Source organism: Dromiciops gliroides, chromosome 5 (assembly GCF_019393635.1).
Source record: "Dromiciops gliroides isolate mDroGli1 chromosome 5, mDroGli1.pri, whole genome shotgun sequence".
NCBI classification, from domain to species: Eukaryota; Metazoa; Chordata; class Mammalia; order Microbiotheria; family Microbiotheriidae; genus Dromiciops; species Dromiciops gliroides.
The window spans coordinates 154,789,472-154,805,847 of record NC_057865.1 but is presented as its reverse complement, the minus strand read 5'-3'; the positions used below and the strand labels follow the sequence as shown (position 1 = coordinate 154,805,847).

Sequence of the window (16,376 nt, the reverse complement as noted above, 5' to 3'; positions counted from 1 at the left end):
ATCGTCTCTGTAAGGGAAAAGTGTGTGTTCCTAGTGCACCTGGAGATCCAAAACAGTTGAAATGTGAGTCAGGAATTCCTTGAGAGTTCATTAATTCCCTTTCTTGTGACTTAATAGGGCAGGGCCTGAAGTGGGGATATACTACTGAATCTCCCCTATCCACCTCCCTCATCTCTTGTTCTATTTTATTTTGACACTTGAAGCATATACCTGCTTCATTTCCCCCCATTTATTTGTTCTTTCAAAAAATATAATTTATTTTTACATGCATTTAAAAATAAAATTTGAGTTCTGAATTTGTTCCTTCCCTCTAGCCCCTCCCCCACCCATTGAGAAAGCAATATGATATCAGTGATACATGTGAAATCAGGCAAAACAAATTTCCATATTAGTTATGTTGCAAAAAAGAAAAAGGAATAAAAATAAAGTGAAAAAATTATACTTCAGTTTGCACTTAGAGTTTATCTGTGCTCTCTGGAGAAAGATCACATGTTCTGTTTGTTTTTTTTAATCATGGGTCCTTTGGAATTCTCTTGGATAATTGTATTGCTGAGAATAGCTGTCATCCATAATTGATCATTGTTAAAATATTGCCATTACTATGTAAAATGTTCTGTTTCTGCTCACTTCACTGTGTGAGTTCATGTAAGTCTCCCAACTTTTCCTGAAAACATTCTACTTGTCATTTCTCATAGCAAAATAATATTCCATCACAATCATATACCATAAATTATTCAGCCATTTCTTAGTTGATGGGCATCTTCTCAATGTCCAATTCTTTGCCACCACAAAAAGAGCTACTATAAATATTTTTGTTTTCATAGGTCTTTTTCCTTTTTCTTTAATCTCTTTGAGATATAGACCTAGTAGTGATATTGCTGGGTCAAAAGGTATGCACAGTTTTATAACTTTTTGTGTGTAGTTCCAAATTATTATCCAGAAGGGTTGGACCAATTCACAACTCTATTAAGAGTGAAATAGCGTCCCTATCTTTCCACATTCCCTTAAGCATTTGTCATTTTCCATTTTTGTCATGTTGACCAATCTGATAGGTATGATGTAGTACTTCAGAATTGTTTTAATTTTATTTAATCAATAGTTATTTAAATCATTTTTTCATATGACTATATCGATAGCTTTAAAGTCTTCTGAAAAATGCCTGTTCTTATCCATCTTTTGACCATTTATCATTTGGGGAATGGCTCTTAATTTTATAAATTTTGCTTAGTTCTTTATGTAGTTGGGAAATGAGTTCTTAATCAGAGAAAATTTCTGTAAAAAACTCCCCCCTTTTCTTTATTAGTTGAAGTTCTTTTAAAAATATTTTTGTAATTAATGAAAATCTCTCCTCTTGATCTATCACCTTATCTCTATTGAAAAAAAGGAAAGAAAAACAAAAACTTTTACAACCAGTATGTCTACACAAGGAAAACAAATTCACACATTGGCCTTTTAATGCAATATACTATCTTTGGTATTTTAAAAATTCTTTACTATAGAGTATTACTAGAGAACAAAGTACAGGAAGGTGGGTTACCATAATAGCTTAAAGAGGAAAAAATTTCAGGTAACATTATGGTGGTGATATTGGCCCTAATGGGGCAGCTAGGTGGTACAGTGGATAGAATGCTGGGCCTGAAATCAGGAAGATTCATCTCCTTGAGTTTAAATCTGAACTTAGTTACCAGCTACATGATGCTGGACAAGTCACTTTACCTGTTTGCCTCAGGTTCCTTATCTATAAAATGAGGCTGGAGAAGGAAATGTTAACCCACGAGTATCTTTACCAAGAAAACCCCAAATGTGATCACAGTCAACAGGACTGAAAGAATTACTGAACAACAACAAATAACAAAAAATGCTCTTAAGCATCAGCTATAAACAATTAAACCTTGCTCTTTCTTAGCTCTCTCTTGAATGATATTTTTCTGCTAGATCTCATCCTTGATATTAACTAAATTTTAGCTGGTGGATATACTTGGCAAGGATAAGTAGTGTCACAATCTTCAGAATCTTTTCCCCAAAATCTCATCTTCATATAATGTGTGAACAAAGGTTCTGAGAAAGGTATTTCTTTTCTTAAGGTCTCTCTTTCTCATACCTTCTCACTCAGTTCTTTGTTATAGACCAATTTATCATAGATTTGGTGGGGTCCTCCCCATCCTCTTCTATTTCTCAGCTCAAAGACAAGACTTTATCTCTACTGCTTTCTGAAGATGTTAATACTCTATCTCCCAGAAGTTCTTTCTATCTCTCATCCTAGACAAATCTTCACTGAATTCTTGGTCATTCTGACTAAAGTAATTGATTTGCTTTGGGTCTGAAATTTCTCATTTTCCTGTTACCATAAATGGACATTGTGTTTTAGTAAAATGAACTTTGGCCTTCACAATCCCTCTCTCTAATGCTAGCCTTCTCATAAAACTCCCAGCATGGCTTCTCCTTCAAGACTTGGCTGCTCAGGTTCATAGAATGAACCCCCAATACTCCACCTAGCTCTCCTATCACTGATTAAGTTTAATAGATGAATATGCTTTAGTGTCAACCACTCCCCCCCCATTTCCTTTACTCCACATTCCTTTTGCCTCTTCCTAGGAAGCTGAGTCATGGCTTAGGCCTCTGCCTAAGAAGTAGCTCTTTTATGAATTCCACATTTCAGAAAAATAATAAAAAATATTTGGCAAGTTCATTACACTACATATATGTGCATGTGTGTGTGTGCGTGTGTGTGTATCTGCACTTCTGACTTTCTTTCCCCTCCAAAAAAAAGAATGGGGCAAGGCCATGGCATCATGATACTTAACGGACATAACAGTTTTCATTTTCAGTCTCTTTTCACATATGATATAAACAGCCAAGAGGAACTATGGAGTTCAGGTCTACACAGCATTAAAAAACCCCTCAAAGAGCTTTTATTTTGTACAGCATAGACTTCAAATTTCAATAATTTTAGCAAAACCCCAGTTAGACAATGTCACTATATGCAGTAAGAGATGTGAAATTCAGTTACCCAGGTAATTCATCCACAATGAAAGTTCTCTCCTCAGTTTTCTGGGTATTTGAAATAAAACGTTTTCATGAGGTGACTGCTAAATTTTCTGTTCCTATATGCAGCTAGGTTGGCCTATAGAAAGTATTGAGGCAAGGGGTGGAGCTAAGATGGCGGAGAGAAATCAGCAAGCTGCCTGAGCTCTCCTTCTGTTCCCTCAAAAAGAACATTAAATCAAGCCCCTGGATGGATTCTGAAACTAGAGTACCTGCAAAGAGACAGAGAGACACAGTCTTCCAACTAGAGATAATTTAGAAGACTTCAGGAAAGGTCAGTCTGACTCGGGCAAAAGGGAGGCGCGCAAAAGTGCAGGGCGGCAGCACAAGAAGCCAAGGGGGTTGGGGCAAATTCAGCAGGAAGCTGTGGATCACAGCCGAGGCAACTGAGGCCCCGGACCCTGGCTCAAAAATTCGTGGTGCAGCAGGACAGTGGTGAAAGCCACCTGCACCAGCTGACAGGGCAGGCACCACACACAGGATAGGCGCGACTAGGCCCACTGATTCCAGCGCGCTCAGACAGGAAGGTCCAGGGCATGGGGAAATTCACACACCATAGAGGCCTCACTGTAAAAAGCCAGTGACACAGCCCCTCCACCCAACACAAGAAACACAAAACAGGGACCCTGGTGCCCCCCAGATGCAGACCTCAACTTAAAAATAAATAAATGAATGAATGAATGAATAAATAAATAAGTTGCAGTATGAGTAAGAAGCAAAAAGAGCTCTCACAATGAGAGCTTCTGTATCAAGAAGAGAAGAGGCCAACACAAACTCAGATGAGGACAATACTCTCAAAATTGCCTACATGTGAAGCTCAAGAGGGAAGTTGGATTGGTCTGAAGAACAAAAAGCTTCCTGGAAGAGCTCAAAAAGGATTTTAAAAATCAGGTGAGAGACATAGAAGAAAAAAGCTCAAAAAGGATTTCCAAAGTCAATTGAGAGAGGTAGGAGAAATAATGGGGAGAGAAATGAAAGCAAAACAGAAAATTATGAAAAAGAATCAGCAGCTTGGAAAAGGAAGCACCAAGATTGATTGAAGAAAACAATTCCTTTAAAAATCATCTGGTGCCAAATGGAAAAAATGGTGCATTAATCTCACTGAAGAAAACAATGCCTAAAAAATTCATTTGGCCAAATGGAAAAAAAAATGGTGCATAATCTCATAAGAAAAAGAATGCCTTAAAAATTAAAATTGGACAATTCGAAGAGATAGGAATCCATGAGGACACCAGGAATCAGTCAAGCAGAATTAAAAGAATGAAAAAATAGAAGAAAGTATCAAGGCCATCATGTGGAAATTTTTTAGTCACAGTGTATGAGACAGCATGGAATAGTACTGAACAAAGCATCCAAATACCCTGTGTTCTGGTCTGGACTGCAACTTCTTCATTATTTGACTTTTTCAAAATTTCCCTTCCTCATCTGTGAAGTCGGGGTTGGGGGGTGTCAATCTCTTGGACCATATTTCTCAAGAGCCACCTCCAGATCTGACATTCTTTTCTTTCCTATTTGCTTTCATCTAAAGGGTTGTGGGTGTTTTTTTTTTTGTTGTTGTGGTTAAACTCAGGTAAAAACATGGATTTTGCACAATAATTTAGCTCAGACTAGAAATTTGCTCATAAGCTTTTTTAGATCTCTGTCAACATTATGTATCATATTACCATTTGACTATGATGAATGGGAATTTATTACTGATGTGGAAAGAGTTAAAAAAAACAAAACTACTAAAATGAGAATTAATTGTAAAGTTTAAAATGTCAGTAGATATCCTTTAGTGCCTTGTACATTTACCCTACAATAATATCCACTGATGAAGGATATCATGACAAGGCAGAATACTGTCACCATCATTTTTTTGGACAATGGAACAAGGTAAGCAGTTGAGATTATGAATCAAATCAAATTAACTGGATACAGCTGGATGACACTGAATGCATGACCAAATGGCAAATGGTAACTTCTATTTTTTTAGTGGTCACTTCCCTAACAGTGAGGCGAATGCCTGATGACACACAAACTCAGATTTCTATATATCATTAGTCATTTATTTCAACACTTTTTCATGTTTATGATAGAGAACTACTCAGTTGATCAATAGGAATGATTTTTTCCATACTTTTTGCTTAAGTATGTTCACAAGAAAAAAAAAGAATGAAAGCTTTCTCAATATGATAGAAACAGAAGACTGTATGGAAATGTCCTCCTGTGCAAGACAAATCCTTTTTAAGAATGATTTTTGGAATGCATTCAGGTACAATGCTCTGATGCATGCACAGATCCCCACTACATGTGCAAATGAAAACTAAGGGAAATGCTCTTCTGACAACAGTTTATTTTGTTAAAAAGGCATGATTTCAATTAATGTATGAACCTTTTTTTCACACATAACAAATTATCTTTATTGAGATACCTGCATTAAGGTCCTATTTTGATGGCTCTTCAAGAAATGGATGTGACCATAAGTTATATATAGATATAGATATATACACACATATATGAAATATTTATATATTTCATAAGTTATAAATATAAGCTGAGCAAATTCTAGAGGGCCCTACCAACTGGCAAAAGTTTTGAGTTCATGCCCAGCCATAGACTCTGTGTCTGCAATTCAAGGATCTAAGTTCAGGAAGTATCATCACCAGAATGTTAACAATCCAATGAGTAATGTTTTGGGTCACTGTATCTCATAGATGGTCTCTCTACATCTTTAAAGGGATTGCAATATGAAGTAATGGAAGTACCCATAATAATAAAATGCATAGATCTTTTAAGGAACTGTTTCATGGTAGTTTTTTATGTTTGCAAAATAAATAATTTTATAGGATTAAGGAGCTGAAGTTGGAAAGGACCTGAGATGCTACCTAGTTCAGCCTTATCTTACAGATAAAAACCCTAGGGCACAGAGAGGTAATTTAACCCACCACTTTGCCCAAGGTGACACAGGATGCAGAACTGACATTCAAATGTAGGTCCTCTCACTCCAATTTTAGTGCTTTTTCTATTGGAACATACTGCCTGCTAAAATCTTGAGTCCTTAAAGGTCACAGAAAGTTAAAATTAGAAATCTAAGGAACTTTAACATTCATTCTATCTCCTACTGAAGGAATGGAGTTTTATTTAGTATTTTCCCTCAATTTTAGATTATTTGGTTAATGGATCTTTCAGACTATCCTTTGATATAAGGCCCTGAAGCCCAGTTGTAATGCATCTGTGGTTTTGTATCAAGAATTATTGGGGGGGGCAGCGAGGTGGCACAGTGGATAAAGCACCCAGCCCTGGATTCAGGAGGACCTGAGTTTCAAATCCAGACTCAGACACTTGACACTTACTAGCTGTGTGACCTGGGCAAGTCACTTAACCCTCATTGCCTGCCCCCCCCCCAAAAGAATTATTTAGAAAGTGATTTGGATAGGAGAGCCTAATAATTTGAACAAAAAGGGAGCTTAATACTTTAGAGAATTAAGATAGGCAGATATTAGTCCTGGCAAAAATCACTGTGTAAATGTTTATGTAGAACTTTTGTCCAGCACATACAATAGACCAATGAGCAAAATCCATTTGAAAGTAGATACAATCTTATTGTTAAAGTTTTTATTTATTAAAATATAAAGCATCAAATTACTTTGTATTTAAAATAGCAAAGCAGGAAGTTACTGGGAAATACGAAGAAAGAATGCACAGACAGATCAATTAAAAAACATTTATAAACACTTAAACTATATGACCTTGTTTCTAAATGCTAGTGATAGAAAGAAATGTAAAAAATAAAAAATAATAATTCCAAGGAGCTTACATTCTAATGGGAAATAGAACTTATAAATAACTGTGTACATACGTGATAGATAGGGAGTAGATGGAAGATAATCTCAGAGGGGAAGGCATTAGTGGCTCAGAGGGGAAGGCATTAGTAGGTGAGGTGACTGGGATAGGCTTTCTACAGATGGTAGAATTTAATATGACTTTTTTTTTGGGGGGGTGGGGCAATGAGAGTTAAGTGACTTGCCCAGGTAGTGTCAAGTGTCTGAGGCTGGATTTGAACTCAGGTCCTCCTGAATCCAGGGCCAGTGCTTTATCCACTGTGTCACCTAGCTGCCCTGAATTTAATCTGATTTTGAAAGAAGCCAGAGAAACTAAAGAATGGAGGAGATAGTGTTTCAGTCATAGGGAACAGCCAATGCAACTGCAGAGATATGAGATGGAGTATCATGCTAGGGGAGAAGTAAGTATGCAAGTGTATATGGTTCATACAGTTTGGGGAGGAGAGTAAACTTCAAAAAGACAGGGAAAGTAGGAAAAGGCCAGGCTAGAAAGAGCTTTCAATGCCAAACACAGGTATTTATTTTTCAGCCTGGAGATAATATGTATGCACTGGAGTTTTTGAAACTTGACAATAATGCCAGCATGTTTTATATATAGGTACACTTATATATGTATGTATATACACATGTACATGTGTACACATACACACACACATATATATACACATACACGTATACATATGTGTGTATATTTATATAGGTGAAGCTAGGTGGTTCAGTAGTTGCAGTGTTGTGCCTGCAGCTAGAAAGAGTCATCTCCTTGAATTCAAATCCAGCATTAGACACTTACTAGGTGTGTGTGACCCTGGGCAAGTCACTTAATCCTATTTGCCCCAGTTTTCTCATGTGTAAAATGGGCCAGAGAAGGAAATGGCAAACCACTCCAGTATATCTGCCAAAAAATCCCAAATGGGGTCACAGAGTTAGACACAACTGAAAACAACTGAACAACAAGAAAGCATTTACCTGGCAATTCTACTATGCACTAACTGCTACTGTGCTAAGCACTTTACAAATATGATCTGACTTGATCCTCACAACAACCCTGGGAGGTAGGTACTATTATTATTCCCATTTTACCAATGAGGAAACTGAGGCAAACAAAGGTTAACTGAATTGCTCATGGTCTCATAGCTAATGGCTAAGGCTAAATTTAAACTCAGATTTTCCTCACTCTAGACTCAGTGCTCTTTCCACTCAACCAGCTAGCTGACTCTGAGACCTGCATTTTAAGAAAATAACTTTGGCAAACCTGTGGAAGATGGGATCAAATGAGGAAAGATTTGAGGCAGGGAGACCAGTTTGAAGACTTTAGTAATATGATAGATTAGTGTACAGAGCAGTGAAGAAAGCCTGAACTAGGGTAGTACCTCTGTGAGTGAAGAGAGGGAAAGAAGAGCAACCTAAGAGAATGTTGTGAAGGTAGAATATTTGGCAGTAGATTGAATTGGACAAGTGGTGGTGTCCACTATTAATATGAATTCAACTGGATAAGTTTGCTCTCTCTTCTCTTCTCCCATTTCCAGAATCTACACTAGCATGATTTGGGTCCAGGCCCTTGGAGTAGAGTGGGTCTGAGAAATCCCCTAAAACCTAGAATAGCCCCAGAAAATCTGTCCTAGTCAAATGTTATCCCTAAATGGGAGAACTAAATGCTCACCCAGAGATTTGGGTCTAACAAGAGATCTAGACGATGAATTGAAAGAAGATATAAATAAAAATGCCAGGCCTGTAATTAAATACATATTTAAATATTTACTATAGGTACAGGCTTTAGGGAGGAGATTAGACTACTTATCCTTCCTATTTCACAAGGATGTTGTTAGGATCAACTGAAATAACAGATGTGAAAGTTATTTGGAGTGAACATGTTGTATAAATTCAATGTATTGTTATCATTAATCCCTGTAGAAAGATTTTTCTCTACATATACTTCCTTCTTTTTAAAAATTCAAACTTTCAGGGGCAGCTAGGTGGCGCAGTAGATAAAGCATCTGCCCTGGATTCAGTAGGACCTGAGTTCAAATTTGACCTCAGACACTTAACACTAGCTGTGTGACCCTGTGTAAGTCACTTAACCCCAATTGCCTAACAAAAAAAAAAATCCAAACTTTCAAATTCCCTTTAGATTAGAACTCCCTAAAAACAGGTCTAGCTTTCTCATGAAAAGAAGGCATAGTTATATAATATACATATATTTTTAGATATACATATGTGCATATGCAAAAACATGTATATATGTGTGTATACCCACATATTGGGAGGGGGAGTTCTTAGTGTCGTGTAGATAAAAATGTGAAGAAGATTGGGAAGGTACCCTTTACAGATTATTTTTGTTGTTGTTGTTTAGTCATTTCAGTTGTGCCAAACTCTTCATGACCTCATTTGGGATTTTCTTGGAAAAGATGCTAGAGTGGTTTGTCATTTCCTTCTCTAGCTCATTTTATAGATAAAGAAACAGAGGCAAACAGGGTTAAGTAACTTGCCCAGGGTCACACAACTAGTAAGTATTTGAGGCTGCATTTGTACTCAGGAAGATGAGTCTTCCTGACTGCAGACCAGGCCCTCCATTCACTGTGCCACCTAGCTGCTCCCTTACAGCTTATACCTGGAATCAAAAAGATAATTCGCTTGTATAAATTCTCATTACCAAATGCTTAAAGAGTTATATACAAGCGTTGAGACGTTAAGTGATTTTACTATTGGCATATTACTGGGGGGAAGAAATTGAGCCCCAGTCCTTTCTCATTCTAAAGTCAGATTTTAATCCTATATAGTATGTGGTCATTTTTGGCAAGCTAATATTCTTAAATTTAAACAGTCATTACTTCACTATACACACCCACCCCACATGTATACATAATGTACATGTTCACATTCACATATACAATGCATATGTGTGTATATAGGCAATGTATCTGCATGTATACATCTATGTTAATATATTCATAGGAATGTGTGTAATGTAGGCATACCTATCAATATTTATACCAGTATAGTTGCAGTACCACCTGCTTTTATTTACATGTGACTGTAGCCACTAGCTTGCTACCAGGGGCAAAATTCTGTTTCCCAAGATTGTTAAAAACTATACTTCTGAGCTTATTACCAGATACTTCTTAGATTGAACCCTTCTTAAGGGTGTTGACTCCTTAAAATTACACACTGCTTCACTTTGCCATTTGTAATCCCACCACATCACAAAATGTCTAGCACATAATAGATAATTAATAATATAAATACTTGTTGCTTATTTGGTTATTCCCCCTTCTTTATCAGAACTAAAGTCCTGGGCCACTGACTATACACTGGTGGTATTATTTCCATATGACTTTTTTTTTTTCTGGTTAGAGGTATCATTTCCAGATGAACTGAAAAGGAATTTGGGTGAGTTAATGACTGAACCATATTGTCACCAACTCAGTCTTTTGAGCACTTATGATTGCAGCGGACTGCTTAGTTTAAAAGGGAGTGAAAAATGAGTGGTTGATCTGTTGTGTACCATGGAACAATTGGCACTGTCAGTATTTATTCTCATCTCTTGGTCTTCCTTTGTCCAGACATGCCCAATTCTTACATTGTAAACTATAATGTAGAGTCATACAATGATTTATTCTCTACCAGAAATTTCCAGTAATCAGAATTGTTTTGCCTCATTAAAATTAAAAAAAAAAAGTACCATTTGACTTCCTGCCCTTAAAATAATCCTCTTGTTGCCTTATTTTATTTGTAAAGTTTCAGGTCAACCTTTCCTTTTTATTTGTGGAAATCCAGTTTTGTGCCTTATATTGCCTTAGAAAATGTCAATAAACCAAGTTTGAAAAAAACTTATGATGTGCTATGCTGCCATCCTCTGGTAAAATTGGGAATTGTTTAGTCATAGAAGTTGGAAGACCTAGTTTAGAATTTTTTGCCACTGTCAATGTACCTGACCCCTTTAGAAGGTCATTGACTATTTTTACCTATGACCTATGACGGAAAGAACAAGAGTAGATTCAACTATTTATTGTCTAAGTCCTTATTCTTTTCCAATGACCAAGGAGCACCGGAGGGACCAAAACATCTCAATATTGACGTCTTTATTTTAGCTATTATAAATGAAACCAGAACCCACACAGACAGTGCAGCTAAATAGAGGCATGGTTCACAGATTTTTCATGGAGAGGAAAATAAAGGAGTTTGGGGGGATTTGTTTCATTTGGGCCCAAAGATATCAATAAACATATAGTAATGTCATAGTAGAATTGGTCATCTTACCTCTAAGTCATCTGATTAGCATAAACAAAGAGACTGCTGTGAAGATAATGATATCTTTGCAGAGGATGAAGTGGCAGAAAATTCTATAAGAAATTCAATAAGTTCATCTAAGTCAATTTAGCATTCACATGATATAAAGACCCCAATGTGAAGATGGACATAAGGATAGATGAAGAAAAAAATCTGTTTAAAAACAAAGGTTCACAATTAAGAAAGGAAAGAGGCTAAAGATTATATATAAAATTGACTATTATAAATATGTGAGGCATGATATGAAAGAGGGTCTTCCTGACTCCAGTTCTCATACTTGTCTCTCTTGATGCATTCATTTTTTTTCATTCGTTCATCCATTTGTTGATTATTTTATCCATCTAACTATTCATCTATCTATTCATTCCGAATGTATGTTTGAACACCTTCATTGTGCACAACGCTGTGACAAGTGATAAAGGAGATGGGGTGAAAGATCAGGCAAAGTCATAGATGAATCTGAGGTTCTAAGAGTGGGTGACTAGGAGAATAGTATTGTATTAAAACTAGGGACATATTTTTTTTGACAAGCGAGGAAAGTTTTAGAAGGATAATAAATTCAATTTCCTTTTTAGCAAAGGTGAATATCTAGGTGATGATGTTCAGCAGATAATTGTGTAAGCCTGTGGATAGAAGTCCCTTTGAGATTTTTAGCGGCAATACCTATAAATGAAGAGGCCAGAAGTGGGTTTGAGAATATACTAGAGACGATGTCCTTGCCCTTTGGATTTAGCTTTTGTCTGGGGAATAAGGAATGAATAGTTGGTGAGGAAGAAGCAGCAGCAAATTGAAACTACTTTTTCTCGATGTTTATCAGTGTAGAGGAGGAGAGAAGGAAGTTAGTAGCTTGACAGGAAGGTGGATGTTTTTAAGCAGAGAAGAAGGAGCCCAGTAGAGATTATGTTGGCATTTGCTATTACTTTATTACCTTAGGAGCTATGCTCCTTGCTTTTATTTTTTATCTTTAAAAAAAATTGTTTTCTTCTCCTGAAACTGAAATTCTAGACTTGAGATAATTTAAAGAATCCCAGATATTACAATTTTGAAAATTCCTCAGTTAATGTCACCTCTTCTTACATGTAAAAGTATTTCTTTAAATTTTTCCTGATTTGACTTTCACTTAAGAATTAAATTTTATTGATATCTTTTTTCTCTCATTTCCAAAATTTCTTTCAGATTCTTTTTCCTTTCCCAGGAAGCATCCTGTGTATACAAATACTATTTTTAAATAGAAAAAATCCCAAAATATCTGAAAAATATGTATAGTGCTATACCAATAGGACTTTCTTACCTCTGCAAAGGAATAGGGAGGGGGCTGACTTATCATAGTTTCTCTTTTAGACCTAGTAATTAAAAAATGTTTTTTTTGAAACATTCACTTTTGATTTGTGTGTGTGTGTGTTATTTTCTGGTTTCAAATCATTCTGCATATTGCTCACTTGACACTTGGCTTGCTGCACTCTGCATTAGTATCATGTACATTTTTATATGCTCTCTGCATTCAACAATATTTATATATTTCTATTATCATTCCATGTGCTATAGTTTGTTTAGCCATTCCCCACTTGATTGATATTAAGTCTTTGCTATCTCACACACAACACACTACACACACACACACACTACACACAACACACACAAAGTATAGATATTTGGTAAATAGGATGGTTTTCTTATCAATGACCTACTTAGGGATATAAGCCTAGAAGTGAATCACTGTGCCAAAGCAAAAGGTATGGAATTGTAATCAATTGATTTTCATAATTCTAAGTTGCTTTCCAAAAGGTTATCTTAATTCATAGCTCCAACAACTTAAGAGTATGCCTATCTTCTTATTCACCCTTAGTTACCAAAATATGTAAGTAAATATAAAATTGACTATTATAAATATGTGAGGCATGATATGAAGGAGGGTCTTCCTGACTCCAGTTCTCATACTTGTCTCTCTTGATGCATTCATTTACTTGCATATTTCTTTTGCTATTTTTTTTCCATTTGTATGGAAGGGTGTATGGCTATCATAGTGTGGCTCAAAGGGAGGCAGAATGGATATCAATAGGCTCTAATCTCCCCACATTTCTGCCAGAGACTCATTCCTACCTGGAGGCAAGCAGGAATTTGGTGTCAGAGGTCACGTTGGTCTCTTCAGATGGAGGAGGTACCAAATTAGAAATATATCTATCTATCTGCTCCATTAACTATTATTAGTCTAGACCATGTGATAAGGTTCCATTTAACTTCTGATGACTTTGTCATTTCTAGGAAGGAGGAGGACCCTACACTCTGTCCAAGGCTTGACCCCTTTCTTACACAATACCAGTTCCACAATAAATACATATAGAGAATAACAAAGAAAACCATTTATGCAATCATAATAAAATAGAAATTATAGGAGGTATACATAGAAGACTATATAATGATAATTCAGAAGGAGCTCTCCCAATGGGAGTGAAGTAAATTAGCTCAATCAAGAAAGAGAGTCTGGGATCTCACCCAAAGGGAAACTCCCCACATTCTCTAGTGTAGTAAGCTGGACTACCAGCCCCACTCATGTCTTCTGGAGTCTTTTCCTCAGCAATCTAAATGGGATTGGCCTCTCCCATCTTTCCTCTCGAAGCTAGAAGCCTTTCAAAGCTGAAGACTTGAAGCTTGGAAAGTCCACAGAGGGACTGTGCCACTTGGAGAGTCTTGAAGGGGGTCTGTATGAGAACTGAAGCCCTCTGGTCACTTGCCAACTCTACCCTGTGACTCATGCAGGGCCCAGCATTCATCTCCATTAAGAAAGAGAAAGTGCCATACCAATGGGCTTTAGGACAGAGGTTACACATTATCTGTACCTTATCCTAAAAAGAATTTAATTTCATCATTCTCCTTATTATATCTCTTCCCTTTCTGCCTATTCTAGACTTCCATTCTTTGATTCATGGCCTTTGTATGTATTCCTTCTTTATCATCTATATCCCTCATCAAATTAAATCTTCTAAGTTATCTATTTTTAGTTCCCCTTTTTTGGCTTTGTAGATTTTTCTAATCCCCCTTCCCCCATTTTTCAGTTGTATCTCTCACTTAGTGAGATAACTTCCTAAAAGAGAAGAGAGAGGTATTTCCTCATGGTATAAATATTCCTTCATCCATGATTATTCAGTTCATTACTATCTACTATCCTACCCATAATGCATTTTTCCCATTTGTCATGAAATATCCTTTCTGGGAATGGTTATTAAGTTATAGTAGCACCAGCAATACCACTGCAAGGTTTATATGCCAAAGACATCCAAAAAAGAGAGAAAAAGACATATTTGTACAAAAAAATATTTATGGCAGCTCTTTTTGTGTTGGCTAAGAATTGGAAATTAAAGAGATGTCCATCAATTGGGGAATGGCTAAACAAGCTGTGGTATATAATCATAATGTAATATTATTGTGCTGTAAGAAATGACAAGGAGGATGATTTGAGAAAGGCCTGGAAAGACTTGTATGAACTGATGTATAGTGAAGTGAGCAGAACTAGGAGACTTTTGTCCACAGTGACATCAATATTGTTTGATGAAGAAATGTGAATGACAATGACCGGCAATATAATGATCCAAGACAATCCCAAAGGACAAATGATGAAGCATACTATCCACCTCCAACAAAAGAACTGATTTTGATTGAACACAGACTGAAGCATGCTATTTTTCACTTTTTTCATTTTTTTCTTTTATTTGATTTTTCTTATAGAAAATGACTAATATGGCTAATTATGTTTTACATAATTGCATGTGTATAACCTCTATCTGATTGCTTACTGCCTAAATGAGGGTGGGGAGGGAGGGATTGATAGAATTTGGAACTCAAAACTTTAAATAAAATGTTTATTTAAAAAAACGAAAAAAGTCATAGTAGCAGAAGGAAAGTACGTCGGTGACAGTCAAGAGCAAAAAGGAAGCTTATTCTTCCTCTTGGACTGGTGTGTCAGAGTAAGGTCCTTTTTAGCTTCAACATTGTGTGGTTGACTGAACATTTGATTGACTGAAAATTCATTTAGTGTTTTGGTATTGAACAACCATTATGTAAATATAAGGAAAGTTGCTTATGAATTTAAAAATAAAAGTGATTAAAATATAGGGAATTGAAATATGTATAGTATTAATCATGATCAACATATGCTTATATTAATTTGGTTCTTAAATTTTAGAATGATCCAGTACATGTAGATGAGATAGGACCAGTTAGGAGGCAGTACCAAATGCAGTAGTATTTAAGTCCTATTGATTTTAGCACTTCCATCCTATCTTGCTCTGGCCTAAGAACCTGAACAATGATTCTCCGTTGGCCTTGTTTTCTATTGTTGCAGTGTGTGAATAATAGATTTTAATCTTTGTGTTTCTGATTCTAGGCTTCTAGGCTGACCTTAATTCTTTAATCCTTCCTTTTCATTTTAGCTTAGGCATTATTAGTAACAGTCCTATCTTCAGTTTTAATTAACCTAACTATTGTAATTTAGCAGAAAGGTAATTAATTCCTTCCCTTGATAATTTCCTTGTTATATTATCAACCAATAACTTGTTTCCACATCAGAAGTAAAATTATCCAACATTTAATGCCATATTCTCCCAAGCTACTCAGGAGAACAGCTAAAAATTGTTTCTGTAGGCAGAAAATTAAGTATTCAATTTTGGAAATGTTTTGTTCTTTCTAACTATGGTAGTAATAATGGTCAAAGCCTCATTTTATTAAAAAAGGAGGTTAACACATAAGAATAGAATACTTAGAAGCCATTCCCAATTCAGAAAAATGTTAAGATATGCCATATTTCCAAGGCATCTTGCTATTAATGTTTTATTAATATTCTCTTATTTTCAGATGACTACATCTATATTAATAAGAATTTCATATTATTGGAGCCCTGATAATTGGATTTCTGCAGTGATAACTATAACAAGTGTCCCTTTTTTTGATGTGTCTCTATGCTGTTGCATGTGTCTCTTCAAAGAGTAAGATTTGAATTATTACTTCTATTTAAACATCTTAATTTCCTAGGAAAGACAATCAAGAATGACTAAAAGAGACCAGGAAAGAGGGTGTCTAGGCTAATGGACGAGAGAAATTATCAAATAATTCAAGATTAAAAAAAAATACCTGAAATACAGTTAATTAAAGAGCATTGTGGCCAGCAAGTATGTCTAATGAGACAAAATATCTCACTTTCTACCTTACTGTGTTAATAGAGAATTG

The 16,376-nt window shown here is 35.9% G+C and overlaps 1 protein-coding gene across 1 annotated transcript in view; it reads left to right on the top strand.

Annotated features, from left to right (window-relative positions):
• The window catches only part of LOC122728842 (cadherin-related family member 3-like), a 136,339-nt gene extending 120,200 nt beyond the window's left edge, over positions 1-16,139 (top strand). Inside the window, exon 20 of the mRNA XM_043967588.1 lies at positions 16,005-16,139. Within this exon, the coding sequence (XP_043823523.1) occupies positions 16,005-16,139 (135 nt within the window). The remainder of the gene's footprint in view (positions 1-16,004) is intronic.
• Positions 16,140-16,376: the final 237 nt, after the last annotated feature.